Source organism: Carettochelys insculpta, chromosome 1 (assembly GCF_033958435.1).
Source record: "Carettochelys insculpta isolate YL-2023 chromosome 1, ASM3395843v1, whole genome shotgun sequence".
In the NCBI taxonomy this organism is placed as follows: domain Eukaryota; kingdom Metazoa; phylum Chordata; order Testudines; family Carettochelyidae; genus Carettochelys; species Carettochelys insculpta.
Window position 1 is genome coordinate 278,764,116 of NC_134137.1, and position 20,301 is coordinate 278,784,416.

Here is a 20,301-nt window from a genome sequence, read left to right on the forward strand (position 1 = left end):
GGAAACCCAATTATATCTTGCATCAAGATTCCCCTTTCTTCTTTCAGTGCCATTCAAACACATTAGCAGGTGCTCTTTCTCTGGAGCAGCAGAAGGCACAAGCAAGTTGAGCACAGAAGTTGTCCCTCTGAGGTCTGGTACTATGGAGTACCTGCAAACCTCTAGGTGTCAGAGCTATTTCCAGAAGGATGATGAAAAGGAAAGGCCATAATGATGAGTGTCTATATATACTCACCACCACTAATTTTGGGGCTGCAAGTGCAATTTTAGGAACCCTTTATTTTCATATTAGAAAGCTGGCAGGTAAGCACTGGGGTGAACGGAAAGAAGTGACAGGACAACAGTACTCACTGCACCAGGTGCACCTAACTAGTAATGGCACAAGCATGCTCCTGTTATGGACCTTCCCACTTAATTTTTGGAATGAAAAAGCTGATTGGTGTGAAACCTGAACATGTGCAGCCCTGAAGCAGCAGGAGCTTTGATCACACACTCACAAATCTGCACTGTCCTAAAAAAAAAAAAAAGCCTCTGTTCCCATCTCTAACGTGGCACTGGAATGGTTAGTATAATTCAGGGGGTTTTTTCCACTGCAATCCACAATCTGATTGGTTGGCAGGTCACACTGGCACTCCTACCTGAGGTATTTTAGCGCTAATGATTGGTTCCTGTAAGACTATTCTATAACAGAACACAGGAAGAGCAGTTCAAAAAACACAGCTGTGGAAAGAAACAATCATACAAACACAGCCCACGGAGGGGCTCACCAGCCTTTTCTTTCCATGGATGCAAGCACGCTTTTCATAGAGGGGAGTGGTCTTTATGGGTGGTTTGTTATCCCAGACCGACCCCATTACAGGAGAAGCCCCATCTTTCCAAAGGCCAAAATGGAGCTGCTATCCCCCCAACACCCTCCAGACCCTGGGGCAAGTTACTTTATAAATGCAGTCATTTTGCCAGAGAGGAGTAAGTCCAACAAAACATGGAACAGCCATCATGGAAAGTGGCCAGCAGGATGGTTGCCCAGAAATGAAGAGGAGGGAGGAGGAAGAGGAAGACCAAATCAAAACATATGACACCTGTGTGAGAAGGAAAAGCAGCCAAAGCCTGAGACATCTCACTCCTCTCACTACTACCCTCATCCTGTCTGTCCTTCCCTGCGCCCGCTCTTCGTCCCCTCACCCATACCAGTGCGGCAGGTGTGAAGGTCCTTCATCTTAACTTCCAGCACACCAACTGCTAGGCAACCCTCTTCCAAAATCAGCAATCAGTGGCTGACAAACCCTTTTTCTTCATCCTATGCCCTTGGACAGCACCCATAGAGCAAAATGAATGAATACAAGCCAGTGGTGCATATTCAATTTGTGCCAATCCAGAGTAGAAAGTGGGGCAATTTAGACATCAGGGCTGATATGCATCCCCCCCATCAACTCTACTAGAGAACTCTAGCAATAAAAAGAAAGAGGGTAAACTTGGACAACCTATCTTCAGAGATGCCCTATTTTGAAGTCCTGTTTTCCCCATTAGTGGCACCCAAATTGTTATAGTAAGATGACAAATAAATTTTTTTTATCTGATGGTTCTAGTCCCTGTTTAGTGCTAAAGACATATTAAATGCTGAACCTGGAGGGCAACATGAGGTTGGTGTGCAGATTCTCTGTACTATTAAAGCTGCTGTCAGATACTAAGACGTTAAATGAGCTCCTTCTATGCATCAAAAGGTGCAAATTAAAGATCTGAAGGAATTCTCTGAAAAGAATCAGGGGATAGCCCTAGCCAACATCTCCCTCTCAACAAGGCTTTAATGTGTCAGACTCTGCAAGAGGAGCTACCAAACACAGAAAAGCTGTCCATTTTCCTGCTTAGTCACTACGCTCTCAGTTCCAAACTCACTGATCTATATAGACTAGTGTAAGACTTCAGGAGTGACAGAAAAAAAGCAGAACCCTTTCCTATGCCCGGAAGAAGTATTATAATGGAATGCTTGACCAGGCAGGTCAATTTCTAGGTGAGCAAGAGCACCTGTGAGAATCAGGAAATACATGTGCATGTATGTATATGTGATGCTATGTGGGTGAACATGCAGGCAATCAAAGTATATACATAGCACTACATTCTTTAGTGTTTAGACAGAATGTTTTCTAACTGTTGAGGTAGGAAAAGTGTTTTACAAGGTCTGAAGCTCTACAGAGACCAGAGAAGCCCAAAAGGCAACCCTATCCATTACCCAGGAACCAATACCCTAGAGGTATGTTCTTGGATGTTAGGGGCACCATCACCTAAGCAGTACGGATATCCAAATTCAGCCATTCTGGCCACTGTACCCACAAACAAGACCAAATTCCTATAACTCCAAAGATACCTCTCCACTTATTAAGAGAGACCTTTGCCAGAGCCCAACAGTATGAGCAGGATGAGGGTGGGGACAGTGAATTTAAAGCGCTTTGATCTGGAGAGCACACTCCTGCAGCATCACTGTTACAATGGAACTTTCCATCCAACAGAAAACAGCTCTCCTCACCCGCCAATCAGTAACTGCTTCCCCTTCCCCCTGAAGTTCTAGAAACACCACCCACAATCAGTTCAAACATCAGTGCTCTAGGAATCCTGGATATGGACTTGCTGGTGAAGCCACATGACGGGAAATTTTTTGCAGGGCTTGAAAAATTTACCAGGAAGCAGGAGGCTGCTGACTCCTCTATCTAAACATCTTCACAGGCATATGCTTTACAGCTCTCCAGGGGAGGAGAAAGAGGACCCTTATTCTATTTAGGTACCATTTCAACTAACAACATGAGAGGTCAACTTTCACTCCAGCACCTTACACTCCAATTTAAATCAGTCCCATGTCTTCTCCAGAGAAGTGACATCCACACCCAATGGTACATGAGCTTTTGTAAGCATAGAGCCTAGTTAGCCAAGTGAGAGCTGCACAAATCAAGCCTGGAAGGACCCCAAGAAGGAAGAAGAAGGGGGCCAGTAGAGGGAAGGGGGAAGTGAAGGTCTGAGGCTGAACCAGTCCTGTTATTTTATATTCAAATTATGCAAATGAGAGAAGTATTGAGAGAAATTTCAATCGGCTAATCATCTCCCAGGTTGATTAGTAGCAGTGCGCATGTGGGGGAGAGGACACCCAGTAAACTGACCCTGGCAATGATCAGAAATCCCATTGGCTTAGGTCTTGCACCCAGGGGCAAGCGCAGTGACAGAGAAGCATGCTTGCATTCTTAAATATATAATATATATATCCACAAGGAAGAAGAAAATCAAAGTAAATGATATATAAAAAAATATCAAACCAACCAAATGAACAAACAACAACCAAAAAAAAGAAAAAAGAAAAAAAAAAAAAGGCTGGCTTGTTGAGGGTTGGGGATGAGAAGGCTCCCGTGTGTGTACTTACATAGAGGTCAGCACCGTAAAATCCGTCCTGGTAAACCACACTGCAGAAAATCCACACAAAAACAAAAAACAAAAACAAAACAAAAACAAAAAGAACAGAAAACACATTCCGGTTATTGAGGACGGCAGCATGCACATGCGTTTTACACAGGCAGGTGATGTATGAATCCATAACCTGGGCTTTCGGGCAGGAGCAAATCAGCAAGAGAATGTGTGCGCGCACGTACCCATGCGGCCCCATATCGTCCTCCAAGGCATGCAGAGGGGGAGGGGACGGGACAGTATGCACAGGGTGGGGGGAAGAGCCTTCATATTTTGCATAATAAAAATACTCAGAAAGACCTGATGCCCCAAAGAAGAGAAACATGGGTTTAGGAGTCTCTACTCTGGTTATGATCCTGGAATTATTTTAGTTACTCCCTAAACACATGGAAAGATTGGCTTCATGGAGTGAGTTTCACATGGACTAAAGTCCTTTAGAAGCAGTCCCACCAAGGCTAGAATCCACCTAAATCAGAAGCACACTGGAGAAAGTTGTATATAATTCAGTATATGTTGAGTTTCACAGGGCTGCATCACTTTTTTTTTCTGATATCCATACATCACCTGTTTTCACCCTGCACATTAGACATGCGATAAGATTTGGCTGATCACACAAGCATGCAAAGTATTATTATTCAGCATCTTAAAGAACTGATGCAACACCTCAGGAAAACAAGTCAATCAATTCTGATCAAAGTAAACACAAATGTAATTAAAAGAAAAAAACCAAAAATACCCACAATGCATTGCTTTCACAAGCAGAGATAATGAGCTAAAAAGGTTAAGTGATTGGTCCAAGGTCCAAGAATTGAAAGGAGCAGTGGGATCATCCCTGATAGTAATGACATATTCCACAGCAGAGAGGAGCAGCTGGAAGGTTTTGGATGGGCTGGTGGTCTCTTTGGCTTCACTGGTCACTATTAGTTTCTCTCAGAACTTCAAGTTGCAAAAATATCAAACCAGGGTCTGGGGTTCCCGAAGAGCCACTCTTACCAGACAGAATACATCAAGTGAAAGGCTGTAACATAGCTTGCTTTCGGGATGGTGGGATTGGGGAAAGACAAGGACGGACAAGAAGATATACTCTAGCCCATCTCCCCTCCTTGTTGTAAATACATGCTTTCAAATTGCACAACTTTCTATTGGTTTTGTCCTCTGGACAGCTCAGTGCCAAGCAAACTACACTTTGAAAAGCATATCTTCGCCATCTTTGAGATCCATGGGGGCATCTGTCTGACATAACAACAGCATCACCACAAACTAGAAAGAGGTAGGGAACATTAGCTGTAATTGTATTCGTGTTATAGCTGGAGTGTCAAATGCTGCTAAGACCCTGACAATCTGACTAAAAAAAAAAAATCCATCGATTGTAAAATACACCTAGCAAGGGCAGGATATCTTGCAAACAGACTGGTTGCTGCTATTAAAAAGAATGGAGCAGCATTAGCTACCAGTAAAATCCTTCGGTAAAGTTGCATCTACCCCAAGACTGATAAAATCCACTCCCTATAGACTAAGTTGCACTGGTCTCTAAGAGCACTAGAAATGGAGATCAAGAGGAAAAGATGATCTATCTCAGCAGGAAAAAGCAAGCCAACATGGCGTTTGTATGAACCGAACTCTACAACCACAAAAGTTTGGCGTCTGGGACAGTCATTTAAATTGTTAGGTTTTTCTCTCGTCAAGTGTGTTTTGTTACATAGGTCCCCAACTCCAGCAAGGAGGGTAAACTCTTGACAGAAAAAGTAACTGTTTTATGAACATATTTTAAGAATAGCTTTTATAAAAATTATTCTGGAATTCACAGAAATAGCCAGACTGGATTATACCAATAGCTCCTCTAGTCTAGGGTCATGTCACAGCTGTCAGCATGGGCTTTAAAAAAAAAATACAAGGACCCATAGTATGGGATAACTTGTCACTAGAGAGAGTTCTCCTGTCTAACCCCTAATAAAATGAGATTAGCTTATACCCGGAAGTGTGAAGCTTTCAGTCCCTTCTAAAACTTTCAGTATTTTTTCCCCTCCTCTCTTAGCATTTACTATAACAACTCTAGTAATTGAGGCCAAAGACTTAGCAAGATTCATAAAGGCACTGGATATTTATATATGATAACCAGAATAGCCAGATTTATTAATTCATTAATGCAAACAAATTTGTGTAGTGATAGTCATATATTTTAAGACCAGATGGACCACTATGATTACATGCGCTGACCTCCTGTATCACACAAACCACAGAATTTCACCAAATGGTTTCTGCATCAAGCTTACAACTTTTATCTGAATCATAGCATATCTTTCAGAAAGTCTTCTGCTTTGACCTGCACCATCCATTTTATCACCAGTTGGAAACACAAAGGAAGATACTGAGCATGTGCAGGTTAACGTATGCTGCTCGGAAAAATTTACAGATTCAGCTGCATGATGCACATGTATACCTATGTATGGAATATACATAGGGACCAGCATACAAGAAGATGGAGAATCCATCATGTCCCCAGGTAAAGTATTCTGATGGTTAATTATTTGCAGTGTCAAAAAAATAATCAAGCCCTTTATTTCTAGTTTAGATTTTTCTAGTTTCAGATTCCAGGAGTTGGATCTTGTTATGCTATCATCTGCTGGATTAAAGAGTTTTGTATTACCATAAATTCCTTCTGCACATACATGTTAATGGGCTTTGATCAAATCACTTATTAACTTTCATTCTGTTAACCGAAAGAAATTGAGCCCTTTTAAGTTCTGAAGTTTTTTAGCAAGACGTTGTCAGAGCTTGAACCAATTATTGTGGCAGCTCTTTACTGGACTCTCTCTAACTTCCCAACATTCTTTCAAAAGCATGGCCACTAAACAGGCACATGGTAATACCTATAATGGTCTTAGTATCATTTTATACAAAGGTGATGATATCTCCCTACTACTATTCACTGTTCCCCTGCTTGAACTCAAGAATTCCATTTTCTCTCTAAGTCCCCACGTTATACAGTGATTTATGTTCAGCTGCCTTATCCACCATGACCCGTAAATGTTTTTTGGTTCACTGCCTTACAAGATATAGGATGAGGGACTGACTGTGTAACTTCTGTTTTTCATCCTTACATGTATGACCTTGCATTTAGCTGTATTAAAATGCATATTCATGCCTGCTTTTATTAAACCTCATGTTTTGCATCTTAAATATCTTATTACTAGGGATCAAGAGGTTTCTTGCCCCTTCCTCTGAAGCACCTGCATCTGACTACTATCAGACAAGATACTGGACTAGGTGAACCTTGAGTGTGATCCAGTCTGGCAATTCCTCTTCTTACCTGTATAAACATCTTGCCTTTTTGAATCTTGCTAAACTCTGAGTCGCAAAGATCTCTTGTGGCAATTATTTCCACAAAACAATTGGGTTTTGTGAAGAAGTGTTTTCTACTATCAGTTTTGAATTTTTCATCTTTGAATTTTATTGAACGTCCTCTTCCCAAGCATCCATTTTATTTCAGTTTCTCAAGGCTTAATTTTTGGTCGCATCTTTCCATTAAAAGGGTAGGGGGAAGAAAGAGATGCATGATATGATGTCAGGAAGGTACGCATGACACTGAACATGCAAGGTTAAAAGTGGCCTGACGTAACTCCAGTTGTAATACTGTTTCTCTCCTACTGTTTTTTTTACTGTGCCGTGCATTTTAAACACTAATATAAAGAACTACAGCACCTACCTAAGGAATGCAATGTTGGAGATCCAACAACAAATGTATTAATTAAACCATTTTGTCTGTAGCTAGTATAATACTGGGTCATTTGTGAGTGAAGCTTGTTTACTACTAACTTTCAGTTGTTTGCTGGACAGTTCACTACACATGAAGACATGAAATCAGTCAGTGGCACCAGACAAACTGAATGAATCACAAGTAGATGTAGTCATGCAATATTACTTAGAAGGGATGGCCATGGTGCATGGCCGCATTCTAAATCTAAATGCAGGTTGAACCTCTCTTGTCTGGCGCTAACAGGACCTGACCGGTGCCGGACCACAGCAGGTCAATATTGTCTAGCTGCATCACCAACACTTCTACTGCTTACTGGGTTCCTAGAAGATATTTAGAGGTAAATTAGAGCTAAGTAACAGCACAGAACACTGAGAACCGGGACTGGTGGCTGTAAACAAAATTCATGGGACTGCAAGAAACTTGGCCACCCCCACAATAAGTGGACATCTGTCTTACTAAAATCATGCTGGACCATGGATGTTGCCGGACCAGAGAGATTCAACCTGTAATTGTTTTATACACAAAAAGGGGGTGGATTTAACTCATCTGTCATAAATGCAGAAAGGATATAAGTAGCGTTTTCCCAGCATACTGTGACAACAGCCTCTTGCTAGGAATGCTTTAGCGGTTACTATCAGGGATAAAAAAAAAATAAAAGCCTTTCCTACAACAGGATAAAAGTCCTTCTAAACAGTAGCACTTAGCTCAGTTTTGCTTGTGTGCTTCACTCTGGAGCATTTCCTGATAAAACAAGACTGGGTCATTATTGCACTAACAAAGATGGAGAGAGGTTGTAGAGGCCAGGGTTAGAGAATACAGGATATAAACTTGTAATGGCAATGGAAAGAGATTGATCTACGTAAGAGTGATGATCATCTGAAAATTCAGCAAAAAGAACACCATTGTGAACCCCCATGTGTTCAGGCAACAGCTTCTCCACTCCAGGCCACTGGACCTACTAAGTTCAACATTTTTTTTTTTGCATAACATAAGATGTAAAACAGTTCAAACTATTGCTACAAGTTCTTGCTGTAAGGTAGATGGATGTCTGAGCTCTATTTTAAAAGCCAGACTGGATTCTATGAAGAAAAGGCCCAGTAATCCACATCTTATTCTATTACACATCGTCTTCCAAGCTCATCATTCAACGGCAAGGTCCAAAAGTACTGTGATATTAGGAGATTTTATTGTCTCTGCTCTACCCTGTTCCACAACTGGCTTAATGAGGAGAAATGATAATTAGTGTTCAACTTTCTTGCCTTCTGGGACAATTCTCCGAAACTCAAAGTCCATCTGTGAAAATATTAGGATGCTGCCTTGAGACCAGGGCAAACAGTCTAGGGGTAAGCTATGTGAATGAGGCATCCTTAGATTCAAAAAATCCAAATAAACCTAGCAATTTACTCCTTTCAAATAACAGCAGCAGGGTTTGTTGCTACGAAATCCATTCCACTGCAAGACTAACAAAAAACAGATGGTGAAGGATGCCAGATCATATGTCCATCAGCGCTTCATACCATTCTTACTAGCAGAAGCATGTTGCTGTTTAATTCACCCTATACTCCCTTCCTCCCCTCAATTTAAATGCACTTGATTGATCTTTCTTTTAAACCTTTTTAAACCGTCTCCAACTAAGAAAGCAAATCCATTGTGGGTACCTGGCTCTCCTGTGCCCTACTCCCAGATGGTGAGGCTTGAAGGCAACTGGTAATACTCCTCAAACCGGGATCACAAAATACAAAGGAGTGAAGAGAACAGAACTTGCCTCACTCCACAGACTTGGAACCCTCTCTTTGTCAATCCTAGATGAATTCCACGTGGACAAACTGCTAATGCACATGAGAGGGAACCCATTGGTACCTTAGGCAGTTGCCTTTAGTTACTAGAGCATCAGGATACTGAAATGAAAGGCAAAGTATCCTGTGAGCATAACACTGCAGATTTTATATATGCCTTTTTTCAGCATCACTGGGTGCAGGGTATGCTGGTGTTAGCGCATCTTGTGTCTCATACCCAACAGAGCTCTGAGTTTTATCCTGGGCCAATCAGCTACCTCTCAATATGGCACAGAGCACTTTGTTCTGGTGTCCAGTGCTTACCCTGGGTAGGCAGGGATGGCCGTGGGGGGTACTGCCCGGACTGCCCCATACACTGTCCGTCCTCGGCCCCTCAGGTGTGCTCCCCGGAAAGCAGCTGCTGTGGTGGCTGCAGTGGGGTAGGGGAAGCCTGGAACTGTTAAGACAGATAAGGAGAAAGATGAGAGGGATCAGAACTCCTGCCCCATTCAGAACTGTCTGATTTGAACAAAATAATACGATAGGCTCAAGAGCTATGGGATGTTCCGCGTCTGTCCGGCAAAGGGGCATGCTTACAGCCCTGTAGAAAGAGCGTACCTCCTGCTACATCACAACCCAGAGGAAGGGAGGGCTGCAGAGAGGCCTGGCATGCAAGGGGTTAAAGTTGGGTCATGCCTCATTCATTGTAAACACGGTATAATTTCCTCCCACCCCCAGTTTGACACGGCCATACAGGCAGGTTAGAAAGAGTCCGAGAAGCACAGAGAGTTGCTACGAAGACAGCAGGGGACTCTTTCAAATTTGGATGAGGCTCTTTGAAATAATTCAGCGCGAGCTCTTTAAAATCAGTTGTCCTGTTACCCCACCCGCCCCGCCCCTGCCATCCTCTCCGGCCCGTGGTCAATTTAAAGCAAGAAAAACAGGATAACCCCTGTGTAAGGCAGCAGAAATTCCTCATAAAATGCCAGTTTACCAAGAGCCCATTGTCTTCTGGCAAATGTGACCAGTAACCGGTTCCTTGTTATTGGGCCCTGTTTTATTACACTTCATGCTGGAGTAAACTGGCTCAGGGCAAATTAGGTCAAAACCTCAGAGGCGGCTGCAAACACAAAGCAATAACAGATACCCAGAAGGAGCCAGTTGCAAGGCACAAATTCAACCCAAGGTGCTTCCAGGCGCATGCCACTAGGGGGCTTGCAGTGGACTCGCAGTTTGGCAGCTTGTATAATACGTACTTTGGGGATTTGTCTGTTTGGTTTCTTTGGTTCTGAAGGACAAGCAGTGGCACTCTCCTCACACTCCCCTCCCTTCTGCTCTGCTTCTTCTTTATTTCAGAAGCCCCAGTCAAAAGCAAGCATGGAAATACACTGCAAGATGAAAAGGTCATGACCACTGCCCAGCGTGGGGGCTCTGGATGGTGGCGAATGTGTCCCCAACAAGACCCATCCTTTCAAGTATATATCATACAGGCTGGAGAGAAGAGGGCTAACAGATCATTGTTTACTCAAGCACAGTAACAATACAGGGGCCAATTGGGGCTACTTACTGATTAAAGGAATGTAAGTGTTAATACCCCCCCTTCCTGACAGGGGCACTGCGGCGTCATTGCCCAGCGAGACATCTGCTTGAAAGCTGGACGCTAATTTAGTTTTAAAAAGAATAAAAAACGTAAAAAGGTTATAAAGAAACAGCAGACTGTGAACGCAAACAAACACCACTGCAGGTAAATGGCAAAAGGAAGAGTCTACTTAAGTTCTACCTGCGTATAACTCAGGACCATACACTGCTCCGACCACAGGGCTCAATTTCCAACCTGAAACAGCAAACAGGGTAATGAGAGTTCACACCCCAGAAATGGCCCCTCTACTGCTTCCACCGGGGTCTCTGTGTGTTTGAATGGAGGGAGACTACCTTTCCTAATGCTGGGGTCCAGATATAGACTGTTATACGAGAGGTAAAGCAGAACACTAACTGACCCACTGCATAGTAACCTCTGGTGTAAGCTATTAAAAAAAAATTGAGCAGAATGCCAACTACTTTACACACGTTAACTCACAGGACTCTGCATTCTCTCTGTGAATCTTTCCATCAGTTCTTACGAAGCTATATGTTCATTGGCAACATTGTGAATTCCAACTATGTCTAATCCACTGGCTTACTCTGTGATCTCTGGCAAGTCAAAATACATCCCCATGTCTCAAATATGTTGGCTGTGATATTTAGTGGCAAGAGGCTAAAGATGGCATGGTGATGGATTTGAGATTTCCCAGACAACTGAATCACACAAAGAATGTTTCACAAAAATATGTCAAACAAGTTTGTTCATTCCACATTTTCTCTTTGTTTTATTTATAGTTTTCCAATTTCTCCGCATTGCATCCCTCACATACAGTCTTTCCCAGAGAGCCATTTAATAGAATCTGTGCAATGTGCAAGAACTGAAAATCATCAACACAAACCCACAAGAGAGCAATGCTTAAATAAACAAATATTGGACTTGGTAAAAAAACCTTCCATTGTAAAATGGGTATGAACCGAGGCATTTGTTCCAAGTGAACCGAGCTGGAAACCTTGTGTCCCTGCCCATTTGAACCAAAAAGGGAAGAGAACTAGGACTGGGGTAGAACCTTAATCAGATCTGATTTACGAAAAAGGTCTTTACTTTTCAGGGCAAGCCTCATCTGCTTACTTGGTAATCCTGCAGGTTTCACTACAGGTTGAACCTTTCTAACCTGGCACCCTCAGGACCTCACCAGTGCTGGGTGAGAGAATTTGCTGAATCACAAAAGGTCAATATTGTCTAGCAGCATTATTGACACTTCCACTGCTTATTGGACTCTCAAAAGACATTTAGAGGCAAATTAGAGATAAACAACAGCACAGAACATTGACAGCCAGGACTGGTGGTTGGAAACTAACATTATGGGACCACAGGAAACTTGGCCACACCCTGATAAGTGGCTGTTTGGCTATCTAAAATCATGCTGGATTATTGATGTTGCTGGAAGACAGTGTTCAGATTTAGAGAGGTTCAACCTGTATTAAATATCACTTATCTTTCCTCCACAGGAGTCCTATGAAACTTACTACATTAGCTCATCAGCCCCATCTTTGAGGTTTTTATAATCATCTTTGGGCTCATCTACACTGGTGCCCCCCTTGAAGGGAGCACGCTAATCAGCCCAATCGGAGAATAGCAATGAGGTGCTGCGCTGCATATGCAGCACCTCATTAGCATAATTTCCGCTGTGCAAGCTTCAAAGTTGCTAACTTCGAAGCGGCGGCAAGCAGCACAGCCACAGGCTCTTCACTCCACAGAACAACTTAAGTCATTCCTTTTCCACATTCCTTGGAAAGCTTAACAACAGGCCAGTTCTGTGAAAGACAAACTGTTTGGTGCCCCAGATTTCCTGGCTACACTTATATTTACAACTAAAAATAAGGCTAAAGTTTGTTTTTTTTTTAAATGGGTCCTAAGAGTTGGGGTCTTAAACCCACAATTAGGCACCTAAATAAGTGGCCTCAATTTCAAAGGTGCTGAGCAGCCAGAGATCCCACTGTAGTGTTTGTCACCAGCCCAGAAACCTTTCAGTTTATGATGAGCATAAACATTCTCTCTTACCATTTGCATATGGTGTGACCATCTTCTTATTGGTCATCACTCGTGCTGTAGCATTATTCACCTAAAAGTAAGAAGGGGGTGGGGGAGGAGAGGGAAGGAAGCACAAGATGTTAGGGAAAAAGATAACTCTCTCTCCAATACCACATACACTATGCATCTTAGAGCAAAGAAATCAAACAACTCCTTTTATAAAAATGCAAGACATTTAAATTACGATTAGAGTTGCCATTTAACTGTAAACATTACAGCTAATTGTGACATTTTATGCATTTTAAAAAAGGCCAACAAGAGTAAAGTTGGGATTCTCAGACATCCTGCCACCATTAGAGCACACTGGACATCTGCAGCTCACCAATCCGATGGGTAAAAAAATTCAGCTATTTGGTCCCAATCCCACTGGAGCGGTAGGGATGGGGATCTCTGCAGCTGAGTCAGAGGACAAACAAAGCAGGTGGCAGATAAACTAGCTTGTGGTAAAAGCCCACCATTAAAATGTGGTCATCCACAAGTGTCACAGACAAACAGATCTTCAGGAAGAAAAGTAATTTTGATTCTGTTTGTCTTGGATTTAGTCTCTTTATGCCAAGGGAGACATTTGGAATTCTGTGAGATACTAGCCTTCAAACAGTTTCAAGATATCCTTGGGTTACTGATCTGTTTATCTCTGATTTTAACATTCTCACAAAAATGTCTCAGAATAACCTGCAGAGATGTAGTTGGGTTTCTGGTGTCATTATATCCTCCACCCTCATTACAGAGCTCCATATAGTTCCAAGCATTCTGAGTGCTACAGTAGCAAGTGGGTGTTACAGCAGAGGTGGTGCTGGTAAGAAAGGATGCATGGGGTTTGAAAGCCAAGTTACTGCAGCCCCATGTCAGAGACAGCCTGGGAGTTCTTGGAAGGAGGGTGAAGCTTCTTAGCAGGAGCCAATGATCTGTCAAAATCCCAGGCCAGAACGGAACAGAGAGGCCAGAGGAATGAAAGGAGCCAGTCTTAAGGAGAAGTAAACAAAAATGTGCCTTGGTATGTCCTTTAGGAGTGGTGAGCCTGTGCACGCCAGGGGAGCCTGGGACCACATTTACTCAAGTTCTGGCCCAAAACCAATATAAAGATTACACATTTAAAAAAGAAAAAATGGGAAACAACAATGATGAGACTGAGAGCATGCAGTTAAACACACACAGATAAAAGAAAGAAAAAAAAAGCAATTGATTGTGGGGAAGGGAGGAAAAGAGAGGATCTCACAGACAATCATTAAGATGGAGCAAGTGCCCGAAATCAGCGGCTACAGCAAAGTGCAACACAAGCACTTAAAGGAAAAATTGCCAGAACCAATCAGAAACCACCAGTCAGCAAAGAGAGACTAACAGCTGCATTGAATTTAGTAGGTAGTAGTAAAGAAATAAATGGGGGCTGGAGAGGGCAGGATGGTGAGAGAGAAAGACAGACCAAAGAATCACAGCTACAAACAGGTCTTGGAAAGACAGAGCAAGAAAAGGAAGGGGCAGGAGAGAAAGAGGAGGGGATGGGTGCATTAATAAAAACCAGCCAAACTGGAGTTCAGTAACTCTGAGTAAGATGTGCAAGGGGAAAATCACCATGAAGTCAGTAATTAAACAGCTCAGACTGCTACAAAACGATACGTACATCCAAAGTCCAGGCGGCATTACTCAACAGCATTGAAAATAAAAGAGGGGAAAAGGGAAAGGAGGCGGGTGGGGACAACAAGTCAAATCACATTTTGTAGTGTTAATGTGAGATGGCAGATGGATTTTTTCTTTCTTATTTAATTTCGCTTTTGTAACTTTAAAAAAAAATTAAAATATAAAGCTTCTTCTCTAGCACTTTTGTTTCACTTACCGCCAACTCGTACCATCGCCAGCATTGTGTATAGTTACCATGGAAAGAGTGAGTCAAGTGAAGGGCCCTAAACGCTAAACCATCAAAAAGGGAAATAAAAAAAAAACAAAAAACAAAAAAAGCAAAATATGCAAACATCTTACTCAAAACAGCGGCTTTTTTGTTTAATTGTTTTTAATATTTAGTACTTTTTTAAAAATGAAAGAGGGACAAAGGGAAGGGGCCAGTTAGCCTTCAACAAGGTGGAACTGAAAATCACTGAGTGCCATGCAATGGCATCATATGTATCCACTTTACGCTTCTATTGAGAGCTCTCATTACTGGAAGTTTTAGGTCTTAACTTTAACGGCAGTTTGATTAAGAAGGCAGCTATAGCAGCTCAGTCAGTGCCTCTTCCCTCTACCCTGACCTCAACATCAGCTCACACTTGGATGAAGGAGAACTGGCCTCTGAGGAAAGAGAGGGTTCTGGCTGGCCCCCTGCTTTATTGTCAGACAGAGTTAGAAATCAGACAGTACGTTTTGAGTTACTTTTGTTCAGGCCTGATAACAAACAGGAAACTGGAGCCTCACAAACTGAAGCAAAGGAAAATCATGACAGCAGAAGGGCACAAATTTGGAGTGGGTGGGAAACAAACTGAAAAAAAAAAAAAAAAAAGAAAGAAAGAAAAAGAAAAAAATACCCAAATCAACCAAAGTTTTTTTGGGAAGGGATGTCACTTTTATACACTCCAGTGCGGTGGGGTGAAGGACACAGACACAAACACACACACACAAGACAGGGATCCAAATGTGAAATAAGTGAGGCAAGACACAAAAAAGAAATAAAAAGAATAAATATAAAGAAGAAATTGAATTACTGAAGACATGCACCTCGATTTTACGGCCCTCTACCACGGTGCCGTGTAATTTCTCCCTGGCCCTGTCTGCATCAGCACTATTCTCGAAAGTTACGAACCCGAATCCCTGCATGCAGCGGGAGAAGGGGGGAAAACATGCACATCGTTATATATTGAAATACTGATCTCTAGGTAAATAGAGAAAAAATATCACAGTATGAAATTGACATCAGCACAACTCAGCAATACTCTCCTAGAGTCACATAGTTGGTTCATGCATGTTTCATAAACAAAAGAAATTCAATTCAATAAAATAAAATAAACTAAAAGAATTGTAATCAGAATATTAAATAATAAATAATAATAATTAATAATAATAATGAAAAGAAAATGTAAAAGCAATTGAGGCCAGACCAAAAAAGAAGTACAAAGTTACTCGAAACAACTTTTCTTTAAGGCAAATGCTAGTCCCTACTCTACTCTGATATAGGGAAGCTGGTAAAGCCCAAGCTGGGACATTTCATGCCACTGCCAATTAATGTCTATGCTACTTCCTGGTATTGAAAGACACCTGGTAGTTTCAACAGGCTCTTGCAGGAGAGACCTGTGGCTGGTGTTCAGGATTGGGCACCAGGAACACCTGTGTTCTGCTCCTGGCTCCTACGCTGACACTCCTGTAGCTATGAGCAAGTCACCCTTCACGCTTCCCTTTTTCCATCTGTAAAATGGACACAATAATATTTACTTCACAGAATTGCTGAGAGGATTAGATGTTTGTAAAGCCCAGTATTAAGATCTCCAGGGCAGAGATCATGTCCAACTCCATGCCGAGAACAGGTCCCTGACACTAACTCAGGCTACTAGGTGGTACCAAAATACAAACATTTAAAGCACTATATATTATTGTCAGGAAAGAGTGGTGTAAAATTTTCCTTCTGTGACTGTCACGTCGCGTCTGTATAGTACAATAAAGTCTGAATGACATTTCTGTGTGCATGAATGTCACAGGCCATGACAGGATTCCCTACCAACTGCTGCCTTCCTCCTCATGCAGTTACATACCTGGGTCACTATCTTAACACTTCCCACCTTCCAAAGGGTGTCTCAGTTTCTTCTCAATGGTGTGCAGAGACAAGGGGTATCCCCAAGTGGGCTGGAACTTTGAAGCTAGAGAATAACTGTTTCACACTGGCCTGTTGGCAGGGCTGCTGGAACAATCTGTATAGCAGAGGCACTGAGAGCTATTGAACCAAAGCGCATAAACCCTGTATATGACAGAAACCACTTCAAGCCAGCACCTAGGCCTGCTGGGTAACTATGGTGGCCCATGGAGTATTTTAACATCCCCATAGATGCAAAGCCATTGGCCTACTGAGCCCAGGTCACCCTGAAGAAACAAACAGAACTTCTTTCCTAAGAAATCTCCACTCATGGCTGTTTATTCAATCATAAAACAGTGCTGTGTATGGCAACACATCTCACTCCTATGGGGATGAACTGCAGTGTCATACAGACAGACTGACATGATTAAATGAACCAGGCATTTAACTTGTAACAAATGATACATTCTGATAGACCGCTCTGACGATCCGGACATTCATAATGTAAGTTTAGTGGTCAGGGACCATGGTGAAAATTTCACCTCAGATTGCTTTTAAGATCCTTTGTGAACATAAACAGAGTACCTAGCTCCTGTGGCTTGAAATAAAAGGATCACAAGTTGTGTACAGATAGTAATCTGTGCTGGAGCCATCCTGGAGAGCACGGAGAACAAAAATTGTGTTTGATGTAATGGAAATCGTTATATTAAACAGAGAGCCAAATAATGTGAGTAATGTAAGACCATGCAGCTCTGTAGCCCTCCTCAACAGAGATGACACTGGGGCTGAAATGGAGCAATAGCACCTTGATGTTTAAACAGAGTTAATGGCAAAAAGGTAGTGGGCCATCATTTTACATGTGCTCTTTAAAGATTTATAATTAGAACCTTAAAGGTTCACGCCATTGCCATTCCAGTAACCTTCTGCATAGTAGCCTTTATTTTTCACAATAGGGTTTCCAATGTAAAGTCCTTTTAAAATTTGTCTTTTTTTAAATGTTTTCTTGTTTGTTTTTAAGATTGAGAATTAAAAAAATCTTAGCTGATGACTGAACTGTAATGCTGAATTCTACAAGAGAATCTCACATCTCCTCTTACCCCCAGAGTGAAAAGTTCCAGTCTATTACGTTTTTCAAATTACTGTTTTTTAAAGCCCTATATAACTACCAAGTACCTCCTTTTTCAAAGCAGCTTGAAAGTGTGCTGCTGAAATGAGTCAAAAGTTTGACCAAATGGTGAGCAGAAAAATAGGAATGACAAATTAGTCTGAATTAATAAGATCCCCTAGAACCTGGGGTCAGACATGCTGAAGCTGAGCTGGCTGCTAAAGGAGGACAGATCATGGGTTTCCTTAGAAGGCAATCTGTGAAAGTGCGAAAGTTATGGTTTTGTCCCCTTTGCTTCTTTACGGTGAATAAAGATATGTTGTACAAAAAGTCTGAAATGTTGTACAAAATCGTCTGAAATGTTGTACAAAATCAAATATAAAATCTTGCTTCTACATTAAAAAAATCAGTAATCGTCTGTCATGGAAGAGTTTATGGAGAAAAAAAATTAAAGAAATCATGACATCGCAAAAGACAGAAAATGGAACAACAGAGGAAGAGGAAATTTTAGGGCTTGTCTACACACAAACTGGTACCAAAATAACTACACTGATTTTACTTCACACTATTCTAGGCATTATAAATCTGTGTGGGATGCTTAGTTTGGAATAAGAGCATCCTATTTCAAAATAATCGAAGTTAAAAAAAACTTGAAGAACTAATATCAAACTGGATACTCATTCCAAAATTGATGTTCACACACAGACTTGCACCAAAATAACTAAAGAAATGCATTAAAACTAATTTAGTTATTTTGGTTCTGTTTATGTACACAAGTCCTCACACTTATCACTCTGTTAACACCTATTTAATTGCAATACCCAATTAACATTTTGCTGTATGGATGGTGTTAAAGATTCAACATCCGTGCACCCTTCATTAAAGTATGAGACCATACTGCGTGTGTGTATGACATTCAACTAGTATTCCAGAGGCAACTTCTGTACGTCCAGTAAAAGTTCTCACTCACCTTGTCTCTCTAATATCCTGGGACCAATACCCCTACAATATTGCATACAGTTACTACTCTAGTAAAACTAGATCAGACCAGACGTGACATAATCACTATGTTTAAAGTGTAAACAACCTCCCACCCCCCCAAAAAAAAGAAAAGAAAAGAAAAAAGAAAAGAAACAGACAGAACCTGGCAGAATTTTTATTTTCTTAATTTGTTTTAAAAATTGCCATCAGGGAGAAAAAAGGCACACAATTAAAAAAAATCCTTTAGGAAAAGGTGACTTACAAAAGAATGGAGCTTATTTTGTACCTAAATTTATTTATAACAGTCTTCTTTTTCTCTCCTTGATATTTTCTGCTTGATTGTCTACTTCACAAAACAACACTTGGAAGTTTCAAGCAAAAATATTTGCTAGCTTGGATCCACAATGGGCAACACTTTCCCCACTTCAGCAGGCAGAGGGTCAGATTCAGGGAGGATACAGGCCTGGGTCAAGAGAGAGCTAGGATTATTTAATATTACAAGTAGCTAAGTTTAATATGACATATATGGCCTTCTACCTCACTGTTAACCTCGCCAGTAGCTTACCTAACAATTGGAAATAAGACTGAGATTAGACAGTACTGGGTAACCCACAAAAAACCTTGCTAAAACATTTGAACAATTTGCAGCCCTCTTTTTTTCCTCAAAGGCTTGTTTGAGGGCCCTGAAGAGACCGAGTAACTGTCACCCTTTTAGTCTGGCCTCAGATTCTGCAATAAATAACAAGCAACAGGATGAGCGGTGTAAAAAATAGATAGATAGATATAGTCTTTGAATGTTTCCATCTCTGAAGAATGAGAAAGAAAATTTACCATGTGACCGTAAAGGGAGAAATCAAAAGCAGACGGTTCTCCTGGGTGTGGCCAGAACACAGAAATTAAAACAAAACAAAAAATAAAACAACAAAAAACAGAAAATAAAAACCAAAGGAAACTAAACCGAATCCCTTGAAATCCATGCATTGTTAACTCTGTTTTCCACTGTGCTTAGAACATTCACCTGAGCAGCAGCATCTTTGTCTTTGTGTTGCTAGAATACAAAGCTTCTGAAGGGCATTTCCTTAATTTGCTGCTACATTCAAAATTATTTTTTTAAACCGAAAGTAAGTTGTTTTCTGAAAATACATCCTCTTTATAGATACAGTCAAGACACAGAAGCATAGAGACACGGCCAGGAAAGTCCAGCAGTTAGAGCTGCCTGCTTCCAAGGCTTTAGGAGAGATTAAGGGACCTTCCACCTTCCTCCATAATCCACCTGAGATGAGTGATTGGAATGCATCAACACTGACTGAGCAGGAGATTCAGAAACAAGCATCTACTGTTTAAAGAGTGGAAATATATTCACCAAAACCTGGAGGAAGACAACAGTAGAACTTCTGGTCAGTAAGGAAACTCGAACTAAGGGCTTGTCTACCTGCAGATTTGCACATAGGTACGATTTTAAATGGGTTTAGTTTAACCAGTACACATGGCTGTATGAACACTCTTATTCTGCTTTACTCCTGAGTTTGTTCAATTTGTTTTAAACTGATTAAGAACTGGTATAAACTAAGATAAAATTAGCTACAGCTAAACTGAAATAAAAGGTATTAATCAAGGTTTGTCTGGGTTCAAGACTGGGTGGACAAGATTTTAGTTTCCTCTTTTTCTTCCCAGTAATTACTCTGGGCCTTGCTAGCACAAGAAAGTTGTTTTATCTTGTCTGTTTCAAAGATGGTTTAGTGAAATGGCGCGTACCTGTGTGAACACACTTACTATTTTCTTATTAAACTGAAATAA

The 20,301-nt window shown here is 41.3% G+C and overlaps 1 protein-coding gene across 19 annotated transcripts in view; it reads right to left on the reverse strand.

Moving 5' to 3' along the window:
* The window catches only part of RBFOX2 (RNA binding fox-1 homolog 2), a 279,211-nt gene that overhangs the window by 14,404 nt on the left and 244,506 nt on the right, over positions 1-20,301 (reverse strand). For 6 of the 19 annotated variants that reach the window (XM_075008282.1, XM_075008267.1, XM_075008405.1 and 3 more), the window contains 6 exons: positions 15,353-15,445; positions 12,620-12,680; positions 10,757-10,810; positions 10,544-10,636; positions 9,301-9,433; positions 639-681 (listed from right to left, as the gene is read on the reverse strand). In XM_075008282.1, the coding sequence (XP_074864383.1) occupies positions 639-681; positions 9,301-9,433; positions 10,544-10,636; positions 10,757-10,810; positions 12,620-12,680; positions 15,353-15,445 (477 nt within the window). Of the gene's footprint in view, positions 1-638; positions 682-3,403; positions 3,444-9,300; positions 9,434-10,543; positions 10,637-10,756; positions 10,811-12,619; positions 12,681-15,352; positions 15,446-20,301 lie in introns of all 19 variants that reach the window. The other 13 variants (XM_075008291.1, XM_075008424.1, XM_075008275.1 and 10 more) reach the window with 8 other exon arrangements.